The sequence below is a fragment of the Poromitra crassiceps genome, assembly GCF_964638095.1.
Source record: "Poromitra crassiceps genome assembly, chromosome: 25".
In the NCBI taxonomy this organism is placed as follows: Eukaryota; Metazoa; Chordata; class Actinopteri; order Beryciformes; family Melamphaidae; genus Poromitra; species Poromitra crassiceps.
In genome coordinates, this window is record NC_139649.1 from 5,438,152 (window position 1) to 5,460,773 (window position 22,622).

The 22,622-nt window shown below is 42.2% G+C and overlaps 2 protein-coding genes across 2 annotated transcripts in view; one reads left to right on the forward strand and one right to left on the reverse strand.

Moving 5' to 3' along the window:
* LOC310798463 (uncharacterized protein) overlaps positions 1-4,409 on the reverse strand; it is a 36,174-nt gene extending 31,765 nt beyond the window's left edge. Inside the window, 13 exon segments of the mRNA XM_083661006.1 lie at positions 1,641-1,759; positions 1,845-1,983; positions 2,100-2,203; positions 2,297-2,395; positions 2,483-2,546; positions 2,639-2,731; positions 2,737-2,944; positions 3,034-3,061; positions 3,159-3,315; positions 3,408-3,551; positions 3,638-3,856; positions 3,986-4,025; positions 4,384-4,409. Of these exon segments, the coding sequence (XP_083517132.1) occupies positions 1,641-1,759; positions 1,845-1,983; positions 2,100-2,203; positions 2,297-2,395; positions 2,483-2,546; positions 2,639-2,731; positions 2,737-2,944; positions 3,034-3,061; positions 3,159-3,315; positions 3,408-3,551; positions 3,638-3,844 (1,362 nt within the window). The 5' untranslated portion in view covers positions 3,845-3,856; positions 3,986-4,025; positions 4,384-4,409.
* A 3,840-nt stretch (positions 4,410-8,249) lies between these two features.
* LOC310798061 (myosin heavy chain, fast skeletal muscle-like) lies at positions 8,250-22,119 on the forward strand. Its single transcript, XM_083660541.1, has 41 exons — positions 8,250-8,270; positions 9,627-9,666; positions 9,797-10,015; positions 10,102-10,245; positions 10,338-10,494; positions 10,592-10,619; positions 10,709-10,808; positions 10,923-11,015; positions 11,108-11,171; positions 11,259-11,357; positions 11,447-11,550; positions 11,667-11,805; positions 11,891-12,009; positions 14,753-14,902; positions 14,988-15,158; positions 15,248-15,551; positions 15,775-15,839; positions 15,939-16,026; positions 16,144-16,261; positions 16,339-16,462; positions 16,543-16,679; positions 16,764-17,019; positions 17,123-17,365; positions 17,450-17,626; positions 17,705-17,850; positions 17,935-18,025; positions 18,128-18,517; positions 18,604-18,730; positions 18,888-19,006; positions 19,087-19,283; positions 19,367-19,550; positions 19,650-19,815; positions 19,934-20,058; positions 20,198-20,506; positions 20,597-20,800; positions 20,905-21,030; positions 21,136-21,306; positions 21,392-21,496; positions 21,599-21,694; positions 21,793-21,921; positions 22,023-22,119. The coding sequence occupies exons 3-41, from the start codon at positions 9,809-9,811 to the stop codon at positions 22,041-22,043; spliced, it is 5,793 nt and encodes a 1,930-aa protein (XP_083516667.1). The 5' UTR covers positions 8,250-8,270; positions 9,627-9,666; positions 9,797-9,808; the 3' UTR covers positions 22,044-22,119.
* The last annotated feature ends 503 nt before the right edge of the window (positions 22,120-22,622 follow it).

The following is a 22,622-nucleotide window of genomic DNA, read 5'->3' on the forward strand; positions in this document are numbered from 1 at the left end:
ATTGCTTTGAATGTGCAGGCTTTGACACAGTGAGTCATTCCATCCTCCTCCAAAGGCTGTACCAACTGGGCGTTGAGGGCACCGCACTGGCTCACCTCTTACCTCACAGACAGACAACAGTTCATCTCCCTCTCCGGTCACAACTCCACCCTTTCCTTTGTTACGCAGGGGGTCCCCCAGGGCTCAGTCCTTGGCCCCCTGCTCTTCATCTGCTACATGCTCCCCCTTGGTCACATCATCTGCAAATTCAAGCTGGACTTCCACTGTTGATGATACCCAGATCTACACCAGCGCAAAATCCCTTCAGACCCCACCCCTCACCCCTCACCCCTCACCCCTCACCCCTCACCCACATCCAAACCTGCATATCTGCAATAAAAACCTGGCTGAGTGACCCACAACTTCCTCAAAATCAACAGTGACAAAACGGAACTTCATCTCATTGGCACCAAATCCACACTCAGCAAAACCGCTCCCTGCATAGACTCCAGATGGTTCACAATTCAGCTGCCCGCCTGCTCACTTACACCCGGTCCCGTGACCACATCACTCCTGTCCTCCACTCTCTCCTCCACCGGCTCCACATCAAAGAACGCATCAACTTCAAATGACTCCTCCTCACCTTTAAAGCCCTCCACAGCCTGGCCCCCCCTTGTCTGACTGACCTCCTCTTCCCCCATCGCCTCTCCGATCCTCTTCCACTGTTACCCTCATCATCCAAACTCAAAAGCTTTGGTGACCGAGCATTCTCCAGAGCAGCACCCCCGACTTTGGAACTCCCTCCCCCAGACTGTCAGAGACTCACCCTCACTCTTCAAATCCAGACTAAAAACCTAGCTGTTCTCCCATGCTTACAACCTACCCTACAGTTGAAAATTAGCTGTTTGGCTAACACTGGCATGTTTACACTCATGTTAATTAATGTGGACTGTCCCTCAAATAAATAAATAAATAAATAAATAAATAAATGAATAAATAAATGAATAAATAAATAAATAAATAAATGAATAAATAAATAAATAAATAAATAAATAAATAAATAAATACAAATACCCTTAACCACCTCCTCCACCCTTGCCACCCCCTCTCACCTTCCTTCTCTCCCATGTCCCTCCTTCACGCTCCCTCCATCCCCTCTGTTTTCCATATATCCCTGACTAGACATATTGCTATTTGTATCTGTTGCCTGTTGCTCGTTCTTTACTTTTGCTATTGTTATTTGTATCTGCTGCCTGTTGCAAGTTTGTATTTTTCTCATTTTCTGTGGACTCTTACTGTAAGCGTCTTTGGGTCATTGAAAAGCGCTATATAAAATAAATGAATTTGTATTATTATGTGGGGAGAGGATAGTCACAAGTGGGTCGTGCCCTCGACTTGAGTCGCCCAAGATCAGCCGTTAGGCAGATTCAAACAAACTCAACTGAAAAAGTAGGCTTCAACCAGTAGAGGGCAGTTTATATGCATGAAAATGATCAGAATCCATCAACAGCCATATACATTGGTTTAAAGCAGTATATATATATATATATATATATATATATATTAGGGTTTAGTTAGCCTTTAACCACATTCATGCGCTGGCCTTTGACTTAATTATGAGATTGTATAGAATGACGTAAACAAGAGAATGATCTGCTGACCTGTGGCACAGTCTGTCCTTTGGTGACATACTCATTTCCGACCTTCACTCTGGGGTAGCACAGAGCCTTCAGCAAGTCAGCCGAGTTCAGGCCCAGCAAGTAAGAAACCTTGTCAGCCTCTGAAAATGTCACAAAAATACATTTACTAGATGTATGACTGATTTGTAGTTTTCTTTTTTACTCATCCATGAAGTTAATCCTCACCCTCTGTGCCATCTGGCTCAGCCTGCTCTTCACGCTGCTTCTGTTTGAACTTCATGTTACCATGGTGGAGCACAGCACCAGTAAACTTGTAGATGGCCACCTTCTCTTCAGCGGTGAAGCCCAGAATATCAATAGCATTCTGTATTCAACAGAGGTATTGACACTGAGTAAGTCAATATGGAAAATACATTTTACTGAGTAATTGTGATGGAATGTTGAATCATAATAGATTAAGAAAAATGAAACATCACTGACATCAGTGGCCATCAACTCTTCTTTGTCATCAATGCTGGCCACAGTGATCTGACCCATGCTGCACATGGGGAAGTCATAGGGGTTGCTGGTGATGAGACACATTTCTGGAGAGCATAAAAGGTTTAAAGTAATGATTGGTTATGGACCATGTGAAGAACATGGGTTATTTTAACATTGCATCACAATGTTTAGCTCACCAATGATCTCAGGTTTGTGGTTGGTCATCATCTGGAAGAAGATGTGGTAGCCTCTCTCCTGCTCAAGCTGGTATGTCACTCTAGACTTCTCCAGCAGATCTATAAGTATTGTTTATATATTTATGATTCAAAATCTACATCACTGATAATGTTAGTCATTCTATTTAATGTGAAGTTGATACTTACATGTCTCAACATCAGCACTAGCCAGTTTACCAGTTGCGCCAAAGTGGATTCTGATGAATTTACCCTGTTTTGAATAGTACATTGGTCAACATCCCTCTGCATATGCAATATATTATTGAAGATATTTCTCAGAGTGTAAAATCCCACCATACTTACAAAACGAGAGGAGTTGTCATTCCTTATAGTCTTGGCATTACCATAGGCTTCCAGCAAGGGATTAGCTGCAATAATCTGGTCCTCCAGTGAGCCCTATAATATGTGTTTTTATATATTAATTTCAGTCGTACATTTGTATTTTGTCTAAATGTTTCCAGAAATGTTTTTTTTTTTTTTTTTTTAGAAAAATACTTATGATAATATACCTTCTTTGAATCCGGCTGTACTCCACCACCCACTGAGATTGTTGCAAAGTACTGGATGACACGCTTGGTGTTCACAGTCTTTCCAGCACCAGATTCTCCACTGGGGATGGATATGTAGATTCAGAGAAATTAACTCAATTCATTTGATGCTAATGAGGTAGAAGTAGGTGCAATATATGTAAAACTTACGTGATCAAGACAGACTGGTTCTCCCTATCTGCAAAAGGAAAAAGAAATGTAATATATTTCTCATCTATGTAACATACATTATTGAATTTCTCGATAGTTTATTCATTTTCCTGACAAGAACATACCAACACTCATGAACTGGAAGGCATTGTCAGAGACAGAGAAGATGTGGGGTGGAGCCTCCATACGCTTTTTGCCTCTGTAAGCATTTACAACCTCACCATCGTACACTGGGAGCCACTTGTAGGGATTCACAGTTGCACAGAACAGCCCAGAGTAGGTCTGAAGGGGATGAGAGAGATATGACCACTCACAGTATGTTGTATGAGTCCATGTGCAATATTACACTTTACTCCATAGGCAGAAGAGCTTACGTAGATCATCCATGCTGCATAACGCTCTGCAAGGTTATACAGCACAGAGGCTTCATTGAGATGGGTCATCATGGCCATGTCCTCAATTTTGTCATACTTGGGAGGGTTCATAGGGTAGACATCACACTCCTTAACTGTTCTCTCCTGAAATATTGAAAGACACTTTCAGCTCGTGTTGAAATTCCAACTGTAAGTTACACTGCTGTGAGTTTCATGAAGCTTCAACCTACCTCCTGGGTGGTAAGGACTTTGACAGTGACTTTGTCACCGTCTTTCTTCAGGATTGTACATTTAAGGTACAGCTCCTTAACATCAGCCACATAGCCAGCGGTTTTGGCATCAAACGGTGCAGTTTGAGCCTCAAGCCTCTCCCTCTCTGGCTTACGGAGATAAATGGCAGCCTTGCCATAAATCTTCATCTCCGCGTCAGTACTCATGTTGGCGGCTTTCTGTAGATCGACAAACAGAAATTAACTTTCCTCTTATCTGATGTGCTTTGTTTGCTGTAGAGACTGAACACTGTATGATACAAGGATTCTTTATATTCTGTCAATTTAAATAGAGAAAAGGTAACTCACCTTTTATACCACTCAATCACAGAGGAACTTCTCACAACCCCTAAATGAACAGAGAGGTTTTTTTCTTATGTTTATGAGTTGTTTCAAGCGATACATGCAGCAATATAGAGATTATGGATTAGTATATTATAACCCAATACAGATGAGTATAATATACCTCATTTACATTTCGATTCAGCTATATTTAGAATCAGGAGACACACATTTCCCTCGGGCCAAAAAATAAATAAATTAATATATTAACATTGAAGCGCTTTCCCCATCTCACATCATCCTGCCATTAATAAGTAAGGTTATTATACTACCTATTAATTAAACATGTATGTCAAACACTAAACATCTCTAAAAAATACAACTTATTTGCCAGGAATGACAGCTGAAACATCTCTCTCACTTACCAGCAGTTCGTAGTCTCTGAAATCCCCTGCAGAGTGTCCATCTCATCTTGAGCCTCCTTATATTAATCTTATTCTGCAGCCGAAGCAGAAACTAAATATGGGGATGTCTTCAAAAGGATCTAATACGTTTTAATTTGAATGTGACTCTTCATTGGCCCTTATCTTGTAGGGCAAAATAATTTGCCATGTGCCTCATGTATTACCGGATGATAAGTCATTTTCTGCCCATAATTTTATATAATATAAGTTCACTCTTAACTTATACTGTAATATATGTGAATCAGTTATCATTCCTAAAAATCTAACGTGATTCAACATTAAACAGTTACATCAAATCTGAACAACCTACTTCATTTGTAACTTGTTTCCATTCATACTGTGGTATTAATTTGATTTGACAAATTAAAAAGACACATCTATAAATAAATCAGGTCAAGCTTTAACACTTGTGCTCGCAACATTGTATAACTGGCAAGCCTTTTTTGGTATGGTAAACTTTTAGCAGTTCATGCCAGAGGATAAGATTCAATAGAGGACAAGCAACTTGACAGTGGGTGTTGTGTTGCATGTATTTATAATTTGTTTGGAAGACTTTTCCATTCCTACATCAACCTATTTTATGTTCTGAAACTCATTTTATTTTCACCCATCATTAACAAGGGTACGCTTTACTAAGTTTTAAAATGGCAAAACTCAAGACTTGTGCTACAGTTTAATTTAAATGTTGTAAAAAGTAGCCCATGCATATCGAGCTTTTGACTTTTGGTTTGAGGCCATACAATCTGCCTCAAGAGTTTATACATGCCATTGTTGTTGTTGTCTATATCCCACTGTTGGCAGTGGTGGCATGATGTCCACTCTACAGTCACAGGATTACAAACGCAACACCCCGGCACCTTCATGACCATCAGTGCACATTTCAACCATCTCCCGCTCTCCAGAACCATGACTGACTTCACCCACGACACCCACAGATGCATTTTTATGTTTGAAATGACAATTAGCGACATGTGGTTACCAAGGCCAACTCCGCATAGCTCATGTTTTCGGTGTCCCTCCACCTTTGTAGCAATATATTAACTCTGGTTTTGGAGCTTTCTTACTGTGGGCTGTGAGACTTTTTAAACACCACCTAAAGTCAAAAATCTGTTTTTCTACTTGTTCCTTCAGGTTGATGTTTGAGCTTCTCTGTGCAGAATGGTGTCTGTGCAGAATTTGACACTAGAAGGCTGTTTCCACAATTGTCTGCTCAAAGTGGACAGGTTCTCTGAGCTCACTGAAAAGGCCATTTTCAACTAGCATGATTTGTGGGGGTTCCTTTGCCTTTCCGACATGCTGCCACTCCGAACGTTAACTTCCATCATTCGGACTGGCGGTCGTTCACCTTAGAAGCCGCAATGCCGACCTTAGGTTTAGGCGTGGGGGTGGGAGAGGTTAGGTTTTGGGTTAGGGTCTGGGGGAGGTTAGGTTTAGGCATAGGGGGAGGTTAGGTTTGGCGTGGGGGTTGGGAGAGGTTAGTGAAAAACGGGGAATATAGACCCCCTTTCGGAGTGCCGATATTTCGGAGTGGCAGAACGTCGGAGTGGCAGCACGTCGGAGTGGCAGCATGTAACCGATTTGTGACATCATGACTACTGGAGCCAATCCCTGTCCAGTATTCAGCAGTTAAAGCCCCAAAACATTCTCAATCTCAACTCATCATATACTGCAGATTGGTCAGGAGGAACCCTTGTCGTCACTTTGTCACGAGTTGGGAGTGAGAATGTGTTGAAAGCCTGTGTTGTCTGCTGTGGTACAACGTTACGGAGAGATCGAAACACAGCAGCAGCAGCCTATGTAATGGAGCGAATTACCTTTGAAGACTTGTGACTTGTAACGTTACTGACATTGGCTTGAAAACTGAACTGCACGCACACACACACACACACACACACACACACACACACACCCTTCCTTGTCGGCTCAAGCCAGTCTTCTTTTTTTTCTGATTATTTTTTGGGCATTTTTGCCTTTATTTAGATAGGATACGAACCCATGTCGGTCTTGCGAAGGACCAGGCCTACATTGTACGCGTGCTACCAGGTATTCACCAGGAAGCACGGCTCAAGCCAGTCTTCCCCAAATCTCGCCACATAATTCTACACACACACACACACACACACACACACACACACACACACACACACACACAGACACACAGACACAGACACAGACACACACACACACACACACACACACACACACACACACACACACACACACACACACACACACACACACACACCTCAATTCTTGCCACACATAATTCTCCCCCACACACATAGACACAATTCTCCAGATCTTGCCACACACATCTTGGCAGGAACACACAAAGTCACTTATAGAAGGGGCTGCAGCGCTTTAAAAAATACATTTCCACGTGCACTTTTTTGTACCAATGATCGATCTTTTCATTGTCGGGACAGCGAGCTGTACAATGCTTCATTTTTCGGACTGATGAGGTGTCGGACTGATGACGCGTTGGACTAGTCCCCCTTTTTTTGCAGGTCATATACTGGGTGAAGTCAGTAGGGATGTCACAATATATCGTCCCACGATATATCGCGATATCAAAACATGACAATATGTAACGTTGAGATGAAATCTCATATCGCGAGAAGAAGAAGCTGAACATGGTGGCACTGATCTGCATCTGATTGCATGCTCGCTCTCCTTTTCATTGCTTTGTTTGAACGGACGAGGGACGTGACAGACACGGAGGATGAAAATGGTGAAATTACTCAAATTAGCGTGGAGGATGCCCCCTCAACTTACAAATCGATCGCAAAAAAATATTGTTAAAATATCGTATCGTTATCGTGAACCCAATATCGTGTATCGTATCGTATCGTGAACTGAGTGTATCGTGACACCCCTAGAAGTCAGTCATGGTTCTGGAGAGCGGGAGATGGTTGAAATGTGCACTGATGGTCATGAAGGTGCCGGGGTGTTGTGTTTGTAATCCTGTGACTGTAGAGTGGACATCATGCCACCACTGACAACAGTGGGATATAGACAACAACAACAATGGCATGTATAAACTCTTGAGGCAGATTGTATGGCCTCAAACCAAAAGTCAAAAGCTCGATATGCATGTGCTACTAATTTAAAAAACATTTAAATTAAACTGTAGCACAATTCTTGAGTTTTGCCATTTTAAAACTTAGTAAAGCGTACCTTTGTTAATGATGGGTGGACATAAAATGAGTTTCAGAACATAAAAAAGGTTGATGAAATCATGTAGTAATGGAAAAGTCTTCCAAACAACTTATAAATACATGCAACACAACACCCACTGTCAAGTTGCTTGTCCTCTATTGAATCTTATCCTCTGGCATGAACTGCTAAAAGTTTATAACCACTAAGCATACCAAAAAAGGCTTGCCAGTTATGGCTGCAATGTTGCGAGCACAAGTGTTGACCTTATTTATTTATAGATGTGTCTTTTTAATTTGTAAAATCAAAGTAATACCACAGTATGAATGGAAACAAATTACAGTAGTTTGTTCAGATTTGATGTAACTGTTTAATGTTGAATCACGTTAGATTTTTAGGAATGATAACTGATTCACATATATTACAGTATAAGTTAAGAGTGAACTTATATTACATAAAATGAAGGGCAGAAAGTGACTTATCATCTTGTATTACATGAGACACATGGGCGATTTATTTTGCCCTACAAGATGGGGGCCAATGAAGCGTCACATTCAAATTAAAACGTATTAGATCCTTTTGAAGACAGCCCCATATTTAGTTTCTGCCTGGCCTGCAGAATAAGATTAATATAAAGAGGCTCAAGAGGAGATGGACACTCTGCAGGGGATTTCAGAGACAACGAAGTGCTGGTAAGTGAGAGAGATGTTTCAGCTGTTATTCTTGGAAAATAAGTTGTATTTTTTAGAGAGGTTTAGTGCTTGACATACATGTTTAATTAATAGGTAGTATAATAACCTTACTTATTAATGGCAGGATGATGTGAGATGGGGAAAGCTCTTCAATGTTAATATATTTATTTTAATTTATTTATTTATTTTTATATTTTTGGCCTGAGGGAAATTTGTCTCTCCTAATTCTAAATATAACTGAAATGTAAATGAGGTATATTATACTAATCTGTTTTTGGTTATTTTTATTTTTTATTTTTTTTTATTATTTTTTTCCCCGATTTTTTATCCCCCATTAGTGCTGATTCTAAGTTTATCCTGGTTACTACTTCATCCTATACCGATCAGGGAGAGCCGAGACTGATTCCATGCTTCCTCCGAGACATGGGCAGTCGGTCAGCCACTTCTTTTCACCTGACAGGGGAAGCTTCACCGGTAGGACATAGCACGTGGAAGGCTCACGCTATTCCAACCAGTTCCCCTCCCCCTGAACAGGCGCCCCTCAACGTTGAGAGGAGGAACCACATAAGCAACCAGGACAATGCATGTTTTTAGTGAAGGGGGTTCCTATATGAAGGAAACCCCCGGGAGGCACGGGGAGAACATGCAAACTCCACACAGAAAGGCCGTGGGGCCTAGTCGACCCCCACCCGGGCGATAGGGGTGGCACTCGGGGATATACGGACGGGCACGCATTCCTTCAGCGCTCACCTCGTCCCCAGATGGGAATCGAACCCACGACCTTCTAGCTGTGAGGCGATAGTGCTTACCACTACACCACCGTACCTCCTCTGTTTTTGGTTATAATATACTAATCCATAATCTCTATACTGCTGCATGTATCACTTGAAACGCAAATAACCACCGCCCCGGTGGGGTCGTCAAAAGGGCCTTTCAGTGTGGAGTTTGCATGTTCTCCCCATGCCCCCTGGGGGTTTCCTTCATATAGGAACCCCACACCAAAACATGCAATATCCTGGTCGCTGATGTGGTGCCTCCTCTGGTCGTCGGGGCGCTTGTTCGGAGGGAGGGGAACTCGTTGGAATAGCGTGATCCTCCCACGTGCTATGTCCTACCGGTGAAGCTTCCCCTGTCAGGTGAAAAGAAGCGGCTGGCTACTGCCCACGTCTCGGAGGAAGCATGGAGCCAGTTTCGGCTCTCCCCAGATCGACAGAGGGTGGAGCAGCAACCAGGATAAATCAATTAAAATTAGCACTAATGGGGGATAAAAATGGGATAAAAAAAATTGGGAAAGGGGAAAAAAGAAACACAAATAACAACTCATAAACATAACAAAAAAAATCTTTGTTAATTTAGGGATTGTGAGAAGTTCCTCTGTGATTGGGTGGTATAAAAAGTGAGTTACCTTTTCTCTATTTAAACTACAGAATATAAAGAATATAAAGATTCCATACAGTGTTCAATCTCCAAAGCAAACAAAGCACATCAGATAAGAGGAAAGTTAATTTCTGTTTGTCATTCTACAGAAAGCCGCCATCATGAGTACTGACGCGGAGATGAAGATTTATGGCAAGGCCGCCATCTATCTCCGTAAGCCAGAGAGGGAGAGGATTGAGGCTCAAGCTGCACCGTTTGATGCCAAAACCGCTGCCTATGTGGCTGATGTTAAGGAGCTGTACCTTAAATGTACAATCCTGAAGAAGGACGGTGGCAAAGTCACTGTCAAAGTCCTTACCACCCAGGAGGTAGGTTGAAGCTTCATGAAACTCACAGCAGTGTAACTTACCGTTGGAATTTCAACACAAGCTGAAAGTGTCTTTCAATATTTCAGGAGAAGACAGTTAAGGAGGATGATGTCTACCCTATGAACCCTCCCAAGTATGACAAAATTGAGGACATGGCCATGATGACCCATCTCAATGAAGCCTCTGTGCTGTATAACCTCGCAGAGCGTTATGCAGCATGGATGATCTACGTAAGCTCTTCTGCCTATGGAGTAAAGTGTAATATTGCACATGGACTCATACAACATACTGTGAGTGGTCATATCTCTCTCATCCCCTTCAGACCTACTCTGGGCTGTTCTGTGCAACTGTGAATCCCTACAAGTGGCTCCCAGTGTACGATGGTGAGGTTGTAAATGCTTACAGAGGCAAAAAGCGTATGGAGGCTCCACCCCACATCTTCTCTGTCTCTGACAATGCCTTCCAGTTCATGAGTGTTGGTATGTTCTTGTCAGGAAAATGAATAAACTATCGAGAAATTCAATAATGTATGTTACATAGATGAGAAATATATTACATTTCTTTTTCCTTTTGCAGATAGGGAGAACCAGTCTGTCTTGATCACGTAAGTTTTACATATATTGCACCTACTTCTACCTCAATAGCATCAAATGAATTGAGTTAATTTCTCTGAATCTACATATCCATCCCCAGTGGAGAATCTGGTGCTGGAAAGACTGTGAACACCAAGCGTGTCATCCAGTACTTTGCAACAATCTCAGTGGGTGGTGGAGTACAGCCGGATTCAAAGAAGGTATATTATCATAAGTATTTTTCTAAAAAAAAAAAAAAAAAAAGCATTTCTGGAAACATTTAGACAAAATACAAATGTACGACTGAAATTAATATATAAAAACACATATTATAGGGCTCACTGGAGGACCAGATTATTGCAGCTAATCCCTTGCTGGAAGCCTATGGTAATGCCAAGACTATAAGGAATGACAACTCCTCTCGTTTTGTAAGTATGGTGGGATTTTACACTCTGAGAAATATCTTCAATAATATATTGCATATGCAGAGGGATGTTGACCAATGTACTATTCAAAACAGGGTAAATTCATCAGAATCCACTTTGGCGCAACTGGTAAACTGGCTAGTGCTGATGTTGAGACATGTAAGTATCAACTTCACATTAAATAGAATGACTAACATTATCAGTGATGTAGATTTTGAATCATAAATATATAAACAATACTTATAGATCTGCTCGAGAAGTCTAGAGTGACATACCAGCTTGAGCAGGAGAGAGGCTACCACATCTTCTTCCAGATGATGACCAACCACAAACCTGAGATCATTGGTGAGCTAAACATTGTGATGCAATGTTAAAATAACCCATGTTCTTCACATGGTCCATAACCATTACTTTAAACCTTTTATGATCTCCAGAAATGTGTCTCATCACCAGCAACCCCTATGACTTCCCCATGTGCAGCATGGGTCAGATCACTGTGGCCAGCATTGATGACAAAGAAGAGTTGATGGCCACTGATGTCAGTGATGTTTCATTTTTCTTAATCTATTATGATTCAACATTCCATCACAATTACTCAGTAAAATGTATTTTCCATATTGACTTACTCAGTGTCAATACCTCTGTTGAATACAGAATGCTATTGATATTCTGGGCTTCACCGCTGAAGAGAAGGTGGCCATCTACAAGTTTACTGGTGCTGTGCTCCACCATGGTAACATGAAGTTCAAACAGAAGCAGCGTGAAGAGCAGGCTGAGCCAGATGGCACAGAGGGTGAGGATTAACTTCATGGATGAGTAAAAAAGAAAACTACAAATCAGTCATACATCTAGTAAATGTATTTTTGTGACATTTTCAGAGGCTGACAAGGTTTCTTACTTGCTGGGCCTGAACTCAGCTGACTTGCTGAAGGCTCTGTGCTACCCCAGAGTGAAGGTCGGAAATGAGTATGTCACCAAAGGACAGACTGTGCCACAGGTCAGCAGATCATTCTCTTGTTTACGTCATTCTATACAATCTCATAATTAAGTCAAAGGCCAGCGCATGAATGTGGTTAAAGGCTAACTAAACCCTAATATATATATATATATATAGATATATATATATATATATATATATATATATATATATATATATATATATATATATATATATATATATATACTGCTTTAAACCAATGTATATGGCTGTTGATGGATTCTGATCATTTTCATGCATATAAACTGCCCTCTACTGGTTGAAGCCTACTTTTTCAGTTGAGTTTGTTTGAATCTGCCTAACGGCTGATCTTGGGCGACTCAAGTCGAGGGCACGACCCACTTGTGACTATCCTCTCCCCACATAATAATACAAATTCATTTATTTTATATAGCGCTTTTCAATGACCCAAAGACGCTTACAGTAAGAGTCCACAGAAAATGAGAAAAATACAAACTTGCAACAGGCAGCAGATACAAATAACAATAGCAAAAGTAAAGAACGAGCAACAGGCAACAGATACAAATAGCAATATGTCTAGTCAGGGATATATGGAAAACAGAGGGGATGGAGGGAGCGTGAAGGAGGGACATGGGAGAGAAGGAAGGTGAGAGGGGGTGGCAAGGGTGGAGGAGGTGGTTAAGGGTATTTGTATTTATTTATTTATTTATTTATTTATTTATTTATTTATTTATTTATTTATTTATTTATTTATTCATTCATTTATTTATTCATTTATTTATTTATTTATTTATTTATTTATTTGAGGGACAGTCCACATTAATTAACATGAGTGTAAACATGCCAGTGTTAGCCAAACAGCTAATTTTCAACTGTAGGGTAGGTTGTAAGCATGGGAGAACAGCTAGGTTTTTAGTCTGGATTTGAAGAGTGAGGGTGAGTCTCTGACAGTCTGGGGGAGGGAGTTCCAAAGTCGGGGGTGCTGCTCTGGAGAATGCTCGGTCACCAAAGCTTTTGAGTTTGGATGATGAGGGTAACAGTGGAAGAGGATCGGAGAGGCGATGGGGGAAGAGGAGGTCAGTCAGACAAGGGGGGGCCAGGCTGTGGAGGGCTTTAAAGGTGAGGAGGAGTCATTTGAAGTTGATGCGTTCTTTGATGGGGAGCCGGTGGAGGAGAGAGTGGAGGACAGGAGTGATGTGGTCACGGGACCGGGTGTAAGTGAGCAGGCGGGCAGCTGAATTGTGAACCATCTGGAGTCTATGCAGGGAGCGGGAGGTGATGCCGGTGAGGAGGGAGTTGCAGTAGTCAAGGCAGGAGGAGATGAAGGCGTGGATGAGGGACTCAGCAGCAGGGGGGGAGAGGCAGTGTCTGATTTGAGCAATATTGCAGAGTATGAGGTCCTGATGATGGAGCTGACATGGGGATTGAATGAGAGGGTGGGGTCCAGGATGAAACCAAGGTTACGAGCCAGGGGGGAGGGGGTGATGGTTGACTCATCAATGGTGAGTGAGATGGGTCCGGTTTTGCTGAGTGTGGATTTGGTGCCAATGAGACGAAGTTCCGTTTTGTCACTGTTGATTTTGAGGAAGTTGTGGGTCACTCAGCCAGGTTTTTATTGCAGATATGCAGGTTTGGATGTGGGTGAGGGGTGAGGGGTGAGGGGTGAGGGGTGAGGGGTGAGGGGTGGGGTCTGAAGGGATTTTGCGCCGGTGTAGATCTGGGTATCATCAACAGTGGAAGTCCAGCTTGAATTTGCAGATGATGTGACCAAGGGGGAGCATGTAGCAGATGAAGAGCAGGGGGCCAAGGACTCAGCCCTGGGGGACCCCCTGCGTAACAAAGGAAAGGGTGGAGTTGTGACCGGAGAGGGAGATGAACTGTTGTCTGTCTGTGAGGTAAGAGGTGAGCCAGTGCGGTGCCCTCAACGCCCAGTTGGTACAGCGGAGGATGGAATGACTCACTGTGTCAAAGACTGCACATTCAAAGCAATTCATACTCATCGAGCTGGCGTAACATTAGACCATATTAAAACCCTCGTGCTTTTAACCAAAATGAAACATCCAGGGTCTGTACCGGGGACCGGGGACTGAGGGCATTTCCACACTAGCAACGATTGGTTTAGTTCCGTGCCTGAGAATGATTGCGGTATGCACCTAGTTGGCTTGCAATCCGCTAATAAACATAAAGAAGAAGAGTAGACTAGTAGGCTACACTTGCCAAGTGGAGAGCTGGTATTGTAAGTAACGATGAAACAAAACAGACTTTGGGGTCAGAGTGGGGTCAAGTGTGCTCAGAAACGGTCATAAGTCCCTGATGTGAAACCACCCTAAGACACAGTACCTGGCATACGGAAACCTAACAAAACGGAGATGGCTTTGAGAAAAGTCAGTGAAGAAGCTGGACTGACTAAATTAGGAAAGAAATTGTTTATTCCAGGGATGGTCGTTGTTATTGGCAATGCAGGGGCTAACGTTATGCTACTAGGCCTGTTTGTGAGCTGGAATAAAACAGACACATATTTCCAGAATTTACCACTCAGTCTAACATCCTTGCTGACTTTTTTCCAAGCCACCATAGGTCAAAGCCACCATAAGCCACATGACCCACTGTGGGCAGCCTCGTGTATCCTCTGAGACCAGACACTACTGAGCCAAGATTTCTGAATGACACCGTGCATGCACCAGCATCAACTCAATTACACCCTATATTATTTATAATTGATTAAATCTGCAAGAGGGCTCTGGATTCTAATGGTATTAATTCAAATGAAACCTTTCTTCAGGTCAATAACTCAGTGAGCGCCCTGGCTAAGTCTATTTATGAAAAAATGTTCTTGTGGATGGTCATCCGCATCAACCAGCAACTGGACACCAAGCAACCAAGACAATACTACATTGGTGTGCTGGACATTGCTGGTTTTGAAATCTTTGATGTAAGTATGCATTCATGGTAATGGATTGAGGAGATAACTTTGTAACATTTGTGATATATTAGCTTAATCCTATTTCCACCGACAGTTCAACACCTTGGAACAGTTGTGTATCAACTTCACCAATGAGAAACTGCAACAGTTTTTCAACCACACCATGTTTGTCCTGGAGCAAGAGGAGTACAAGAAGGAGGGTATCATCTGGGAGTTCATTGACTTTGGCATGGACTTGGCTGCCTGCATTGAGCTCATTGAAAAGGTACACAATAATGTGGTGACGTTATGTTAGAATTCAGGATAGGCAAGAACAGTGCCTCTTCATGATGTATTTTTGCACATTTTATACAGCCCATGGGCATCTTCTCCATCCTTGAAGAGGAGTGCATGTTCCCCAAGGCCTCAGACACTACCTTCAAGAACAAGCTGTATGACCAGCACCTCGGTAAAACCAAAGCATTTGAGAAGCCCAAGCCAGCCAAGAAAGGCAAGGTTGAGGCCCATTTCTCTCTGGTGCACTATGCTGGAACTGTGGACTACAATATCACTGGCTGGCTGGACAAGAACAAGGATCCCCTGAACGACTCTGTTGTTCAGCTGTACCAGAAGTCTAGTGTTAAGCTGATGCCTATCCTGTATCCTGTGGTTGTTGAAGGTACACTGTCACTTTATAATGCTTATTAGGATTATGGGAATTTATTAATGTTTTTGTCTTTAAAATAAACAATATGCCTACTTAGAAAAGTTAGTTATATGTACAATGTCACTTTATAATGGAATTCATTAATATTTTTGTGTTTAAAATAATAAATAATTTCTACTCAGAAAAGTCAGTTGATTGATAAAGTCTTCATATTAATGAATCCACAAATCAACAGAGAAGGGCGGCAAGGGAGCCAAGAAGAAGGGTGGTTCCATGATGACTGTGTCTGCAGCATTCAGGGTAAATTTTAAGAAGAACCTTAAATGCGTTTTTTGCAAGTTTTTATTTTTGTATCATTAGTTTCACAAATAATGTTTGGTGTTTATTTTATATCTACAGGAGAACTTGGGCAAGCTTATGACCAACCTGAGGAGCACTCATCCTCACTTTGTACGTTGCCTGATTCCCAATGAGTCAAAGACTCCAGGTATACTCGAACCAATGTTCTTAATGTTCTCTGCACTTGTTGGTCATTAAAAAAGCTTAGCGGTATTGAGTCTTTTACTTCGTCACAAATAATTATCAAGTAACAACTTCTTCACAGGTCTGATGGAGAACTTCCTGGTTATCCACCAGCTGAGGTGTAATGGTGTACTGGAGGGTATCAGAATCTGCAGGAAAGGTTTCCCCAGCAGAATCATTTATGCTGATTTCAAGCAGAGGTATTGCCAATTTACCACAGACATTTATAACTTTGAAAAGAAGCTCCCGAATGTGACCATGAACTGTTTTGTGATAGGTACAAAGTACTGAATGCCGCTGCATGCCCTGAAGGAACATTCATGGACAACAAGAAGGCCTCTGAGAAGCTGCTTGGGTCTATTGATGTGCCTCATGATGAGTATAAATTTGGACACACCAAGGTAACTAATTGAGTAAGAAAAAAATAAACTGTTTAATTGATGGAAATGAATTGGCCATAATATTTTTATATTCTCATCAGGTGTTCTTCAAAGCTGGTCTACTAGGTGTTCTTGAGGAGATGCGAGATGAAAAACTTGCTTCTCTGGTCACCATGACTCAGGCTCTCGCACGTGGCTACGTCATGCGGAAGGAGTTTGTGAAGATGATGGCAAGGAGGCAAGTGGACATCCTAACGATATATTAAGTCTGAATGCAGTACCAAAATGATGGTGTGTACATAACAGTGATTTCCTTTCATAGGGAAGCCATTTACGGCATTCAGTACAATGTCCGCTCATTCATGAATGTGAAACACTGGCCATGGATGAAGCTGTACTACAAGATTAAGCCCCTTCTGCAGAGTGCTGAAACTGAGAAGGAGCTGGCGAACATGAAGGAAAATTATGAGAAGATGAAAATAGACCTGGCCACGGCCCTGGCTAAAAAGAAGGAACTGGAGATGAAGATGGTGTCTATTGTGCAGGAGAAGAATGATCTGCAGGCTGCATCTTTATGTGTGAGTAAATGGCAACAGAAAGCTTTGTTGATTTCTCACAACTTTTCCAGAGCAAATGTTATTATATATAATATTTTCCCCTTTTCACATTTGTTCTAAATAGGAATCAGAGAATCTGTCAGATGCTGAGGAGAGATGTGAGGGACTTATCAAGAATAAGATCCAGATGGAGGCAAAACTCAAAGAGACAAGTGAGAGACTGGAGGATGAGGAGGAAATGAATGGTGAGCTAACTGCTAAGAAGAGGAAACTGGAGGATGAATGCTCTGAGCTCAAGAAGGACATTGATGACCTGGAGCTTACCTTAGCCAAAGTGGAGAAGGAGAAGCATGCCACTGAGAACAAGGTTCATGGATATTCACTATGTTTATTATATCATCCAATATTTGAACAATTACCCAATTATGACAATATGTTTTTACATAATCAGGTGAAGAACCTGACTGAAGAGATGGCCTCTCAAGATGAGAGCATTGCTAAGCTCACAAAGGAGAAGAAAGCCCTCCAAGAGGCACACCAGCAGACTCTTGATGACCTGCAGGCAGAGGAAGACAAAGTCAACTCTCTGACCAAGGCCAAGACCAAGCTTGAGCAACAAGTGGATGATGTGAGTTCATTAACATGCTATTTGCTATTTAATAGGAATATATTACAGCTGTAATTTTAAACATGTGTTATTTTGCAGCTTGAAGGTTCACTGGAGCAAGAGAAGAAGCTCCGCATGGACCTTGAGAGATCAAAGAGGAAGCTTGAGGGTGATCTGAAACTGGCCCAGGAATCCGTCATGGATCTTGAGAATGAGAAACAGCAGTCTGATGAAAAAATCAAGAAGTAATGTGGACAGAATTTGAAAACTGTATGCACAAAATATGTTATTGCAGCAAGTACCTTATGATGATGTATTTTACCCAACAGGAAGGACTTTGAGATAAGCCAACATCTCAGTAAGATTGAAGATGAACAATCCTTGGGTGCTCAGCTACAGAAGAAGATTAAAGAGCTCCAGGTGTGTAATGTTTGATTTAAAATCGGTCTCAAACTTGTCAGGAAGTTTTCATGCGATGTGTCGGTTGCATACATTCATTTACAACATTTCTTAACTTTCAAGGCTCGTATTGAGGAACTGGAGGAGGAGATTGAGGCTGAGCGTGCTGCTCGTGCCAAGGTTGAGAAGCAGAGAGCTGACCTCTCCAGGGAACTTGAAGAGATCAGTGAGAGGCTTGAGGAGGCTGGTGGAGCCACTGCTACTCAGATTGAGATGAACAAGAAGCGTGAAGCCGAGTTCCAGAAGCTGCGTCGTGACCTTGAGGAGTCCACCTTACAGCATGAATCCACTGCTGCTGCTCTCCGCAAGAAGCAGGCTGACAGTGTTGCAGAGCTGGGAGAACAGATCGACAACCTGCAGCGTGTCAAGCAGAAGCTGGAGAAGGAGAAGTGTGAATTCAAGATGGAGATTGATGACCTGTCTAGTAATATGGAAGCTGTGGCAAAAGCCAAGGTATAATGCTATTTAATGTATATACATAATGTACAGAATATACACACTTGAACAACACACAATTTTTTAACTTGTCTAATAAACAGGGAAATCTTGAGAAGATGTGCCGCACCCTTGAGGACCAATTCAGTGAACTTAAGGCGAAGAATGATGAGAATGTTCGCCAGATAAATGACATCAGTGCTCAGAGAGCTAGACTGTCGACAGAGAATGGCAAGTTTTTCCTTCATTGACCTGTTCATAAAATGTACTTTTCAACTCAATCCATAAATAATAAGACACAATCTATAATTAGAAACAATTTTTTTTACTTTAATGCTGGGCCAGTTGGAAGTGTATATAACACATTTCAACTAAAAAATCCCTCTAGGTGAGTTTGGTCGTCAGCTTGAGGAGAAAGAAGCCCTTGTCTCCCAGTTGACCAGAGGCAAGCAAGCCTTCACACAGCAGATTGAGGAGTTTAAGAGACAAATCGAAGAGGAAGTTAAGGTGAGGAAAATTGTGAGGGATTTTTTTAAGGATTGTATGTTTATTCATTCACTGGTTTTTATTTCAATAATATTTTGCAGGCCAAGAACGCCCTTGCCCACGGTGTGCAATCAGCCCGCCATGACTGTGATCTACTGAGGGAGCAGTTTGAGGAGGAGCAGGAGGCCAAGGCAGAGCTGCAACGTGGAATGTCCAAGGCCAACAGCGAAGTGGCCCAATGGAGGAGCAAGTATGAAACTGATGCTATCCAGCGCACTGAGGAGCTTGAAGAGTCTAAGTGAGTCAATGGTCTAATGGTCGCTACAAAATACTTGTTAGTATACAATACATGAATCCTTACATTTCGCAAATGCTTAACAGGAAAAAGCTTGCCCAGCGCCTTCAGGAAGCCGAGGAACAGATTGAGGCTGTGAACTCCAAGTGTGCATCTCTAGAGAAAACCAAACAGAGGCTCCAGGGCGAGGTTGAGGACCTCATGATTGATGTGGAGAGAGCCAATGGTTTGGCTGCCAACCTTGACAAGAAGCAGAGGAACTTTGATAAGGTGTGTTGACACTGATTAGCTTGTCACAGCCACTGGAAGTGTCAAAGTAATAATCATTCCAAAATTGGGTAACATTGCTCATTTTAAATTACTATGCAGGTTCTGGCAGAATGGAAGCAGAAATTCGAGGAGGGTCAGGCAGAGCTTGAGGGAGCTCAGAAAGAGGCTCGTTCTCTCAGCACTGAGCTGTTCAAGATGAAAAACTCTTATGAGGAAGCTCTGGATCACCTGGAGACCCTGAAGAGGGAGAACAAGAACCTGCAACGTGAGTTCTCATCTGATGTTAGCAATAACTTGAAATATGTTCATGATGTGTGCCAGTTAGAATGAGACACATAGCCTGCTTTCTTTGACTTTGCAATATTAAATATAACCTTCTGCAGAGGAAATCTCAGACCTGACTGAACAGATTGGTGAGACTGGAAAAACCGTCCATGAGCTGGAGAAGGCCAAGAAGCAGGTGGAGACCGAGAAATCAGAGATCCAGTCAGCTCTTGAGGAGGCTGAGGTGAGATTTCAACTGGAAGGCTTTACATTAGAATTGCTATTGTTATCCATTGTCCATGAAATTTACATGTTATTGAACAATAGAGACATGCCCACATGAAGAATACATGGGCTATATTTTAATATTTGCTACATTTTAGGGAACTCTGGAACATGAGGAGTCCAAGATTCTGCGTATCCAGCTGGAGCTCAACCAGGTCAAAGGTGAGGTTGACAGAAAGCTGGCAGAGAAAGATGAGGAGATGGAGCAGATCAAGAGGAACAGCCAGAGGGTGATTGAGTCCATGCAGACCACCCTTGACTCTGAGGTCAGGAGCAGGAACGACGCCATGAGAATCAAGAAGAAGATGGAGGGAGATCTGAATGAGATGGAGATTCAGCTGAGTCATGCTAACCGCCAGGCTGCCGAGGCCCAGAAGCAGCTGAGGAATGTCCAGGGACAACTCAAGGTACATCACATGACAACTGTATACATGCTATTCTATGTGCAGATACATTCTGATCTTGTTTCTGTTTCTACAACACAATCTTAACATTAGGATGCCCAGCTGCACCTTGATGATGCTCTCAGAGCACAGGAAGACTTCAAGGAACAAGCTGCTATGGTCGAGCGTAGGAATGGTCTCATGGTGGCTGAAATTGAAGAGCTGAGGGTTGGTCTGGAACAGGCAGAGAGAGGCCGCAAAGTGGCTGAGACAGAGCTGGTGGATGCTAGTGAGCGTGTTGGACTGCTGCACTCTCAGGTACACAAAATAATGTATTCACTAATACTATCATCAATACATGTTTAAATAATATGTGCACATCATTATAGGCATTGCTAAACTGTATTTTTTCTTCTTCCTAGAATACCAGTCTTTTGAACACAAAGAAGAAGCTGGAGGCTGACCTGATCCAAGTCCAGGGTGAAGTAGATGACAGTGTTCAGGAAGCAAGAAATGCAGAGGAGAAGGCCAAGAAAGCCATCACTGATGTGGGTTCAAATTTTATTCCATAGTCATCCAGATCTCATACATTTAAAATAATATGATATTGTATGTATGGCATACCTAATTAGCATATATGATTCATATTCTAGGCTGCTATGATGGCTGAAGAGCTGAAGAAAGAACAAGACACTAGCTCTCATCTGGAGAGGATGAAGAAGAACCTGGAGGTCACAGTCAAGGACCTGCAGCACCGCCTGGATGAGGCCGAGAACTTGGCCATGAAGGGTGGCAAGAAACAGCTCCAGAAACTGGAGTCCAGGGTAAGATAACTGTTACACAGATGACAGTAAATTACATTACAAAATATGCAGAATGAGTCTCATAGTTTATCATTCATTTCTGAAGGTGCGTGAGCTGGAGGCAGAGGTTGAAGCTGAACAGAGACGTGGAGTAGATGCTATTAAAGGTGTCCGTAAATATGAGAGGAGAGTGAAGGAGCTCACATACCAGGTATACCAAGTTTACTTTGTGACAGTGTTTTCCTATTCACTAAATTACCATTTTAAAAGATAATATGTAATTTTGTAATGGTCATGTTCATAAATACATTAGACTGAAGAGGACAACAAGAATGGCGCCCGGCTGCAGGCTCTGGTAGACAAGCTGCAACTGAAGGTGAAGGCCTACAAGAGGCAGGCTGAGGAAGCGGTAAGTTCAAATCATGTAAAAATGCTCCATCTATTTGCAAACATTTTCATTGTTGTTACTCTAGTCTTAGGATCTCAACGAGAATTTATGTTTCATAGGAGGAGCAGGCCAACACTCACCTGACAAAGTCCAGGAAGGTTCAGCACGAGTTCGAGGAGGCTGAAGAACGAGCTGATATTGCCGAGTCTCAGGTCAACAAACTGAGAGCTAAGAGCCGTGACTCCAAGGTAAACCCACATCCTTCATGTCTGCATATTAATTCATTAAGTAAATGTTGAAATGACTGGGGAAAAATTGGGTTTTGTCTAATTCTCATTTTTTTCCACAGGGAAAAGAAGCAGCTGAATAGGTTCTCTTATTAAAGCATCACCATACATCATAAAATATGATGGCATTGTTGATTGCATACAATAAATGATACCACAAATATGTCTCTTTTGTCTGTTATTTATACAGTAACACTTTCTCTCTGCCTATGTATTTAGATGATTTATTGGTGCAAAAAGGGAGTAGAGGAAAGGGATGATAAGGGTCGAGGGGGGTGAAAGGGGCAGAGGTTAGAGGGATGATACGGGTCAAAACGAAGGGATAGTCGAGGGGGGTCAAATGAGTCTGGGCCGACCGATGGTTGTCCTGAGCAACCAGGGATTCAGTGTGGGGGTACTGTCTTGCTGATGGAGTCTCTTCTTGGCTCCCAAAAGTGAAATGAATGAACAAATGGAATGAATGACATGAAGTGAATGAAGGAAATGATCTTGAAAAGAAACAGAGTATAGTGTGATGCTGAGTAGTTGAGTCATCCATGATGATTCTGTGACAGTGGAGAGCAAAGGTTCATTTCTAAGTGGATTGATCATCTATGAAGGTTAATAAACAAATTTAGCCCACACGCGTTTCACAAAAATGCAGGCAACTTTATTGAGAGACC

What these genes read in the sequence shown, in the direction of transcription:
- LOC310798061 (XM_083660541.1), top strand. Translation starts at nt 9,809, where the DNA reads ATGAGTACTGACGCGGAGATGAAGATTTATGGCAAGGCCGCCATCTAT. An exon ending in TAGTGCTGATGTTGAGACAT is followed by an intron (nt 11,172 to 11,258) that starts GTAAGTATCAAC and finishes CAATACTTATAG; the next exon opens with ATCTGCTCGAGAAGTCTAGA. An exon ending in GGAGAACAAGAACCTGCAAC is followed by an intron (nt 19,816 to 19,933) that starts GTGAGTTCTCAT and finishes AACCTTCTGCAG; the next exon opens with AGGAAATCTCAGACCTGACT.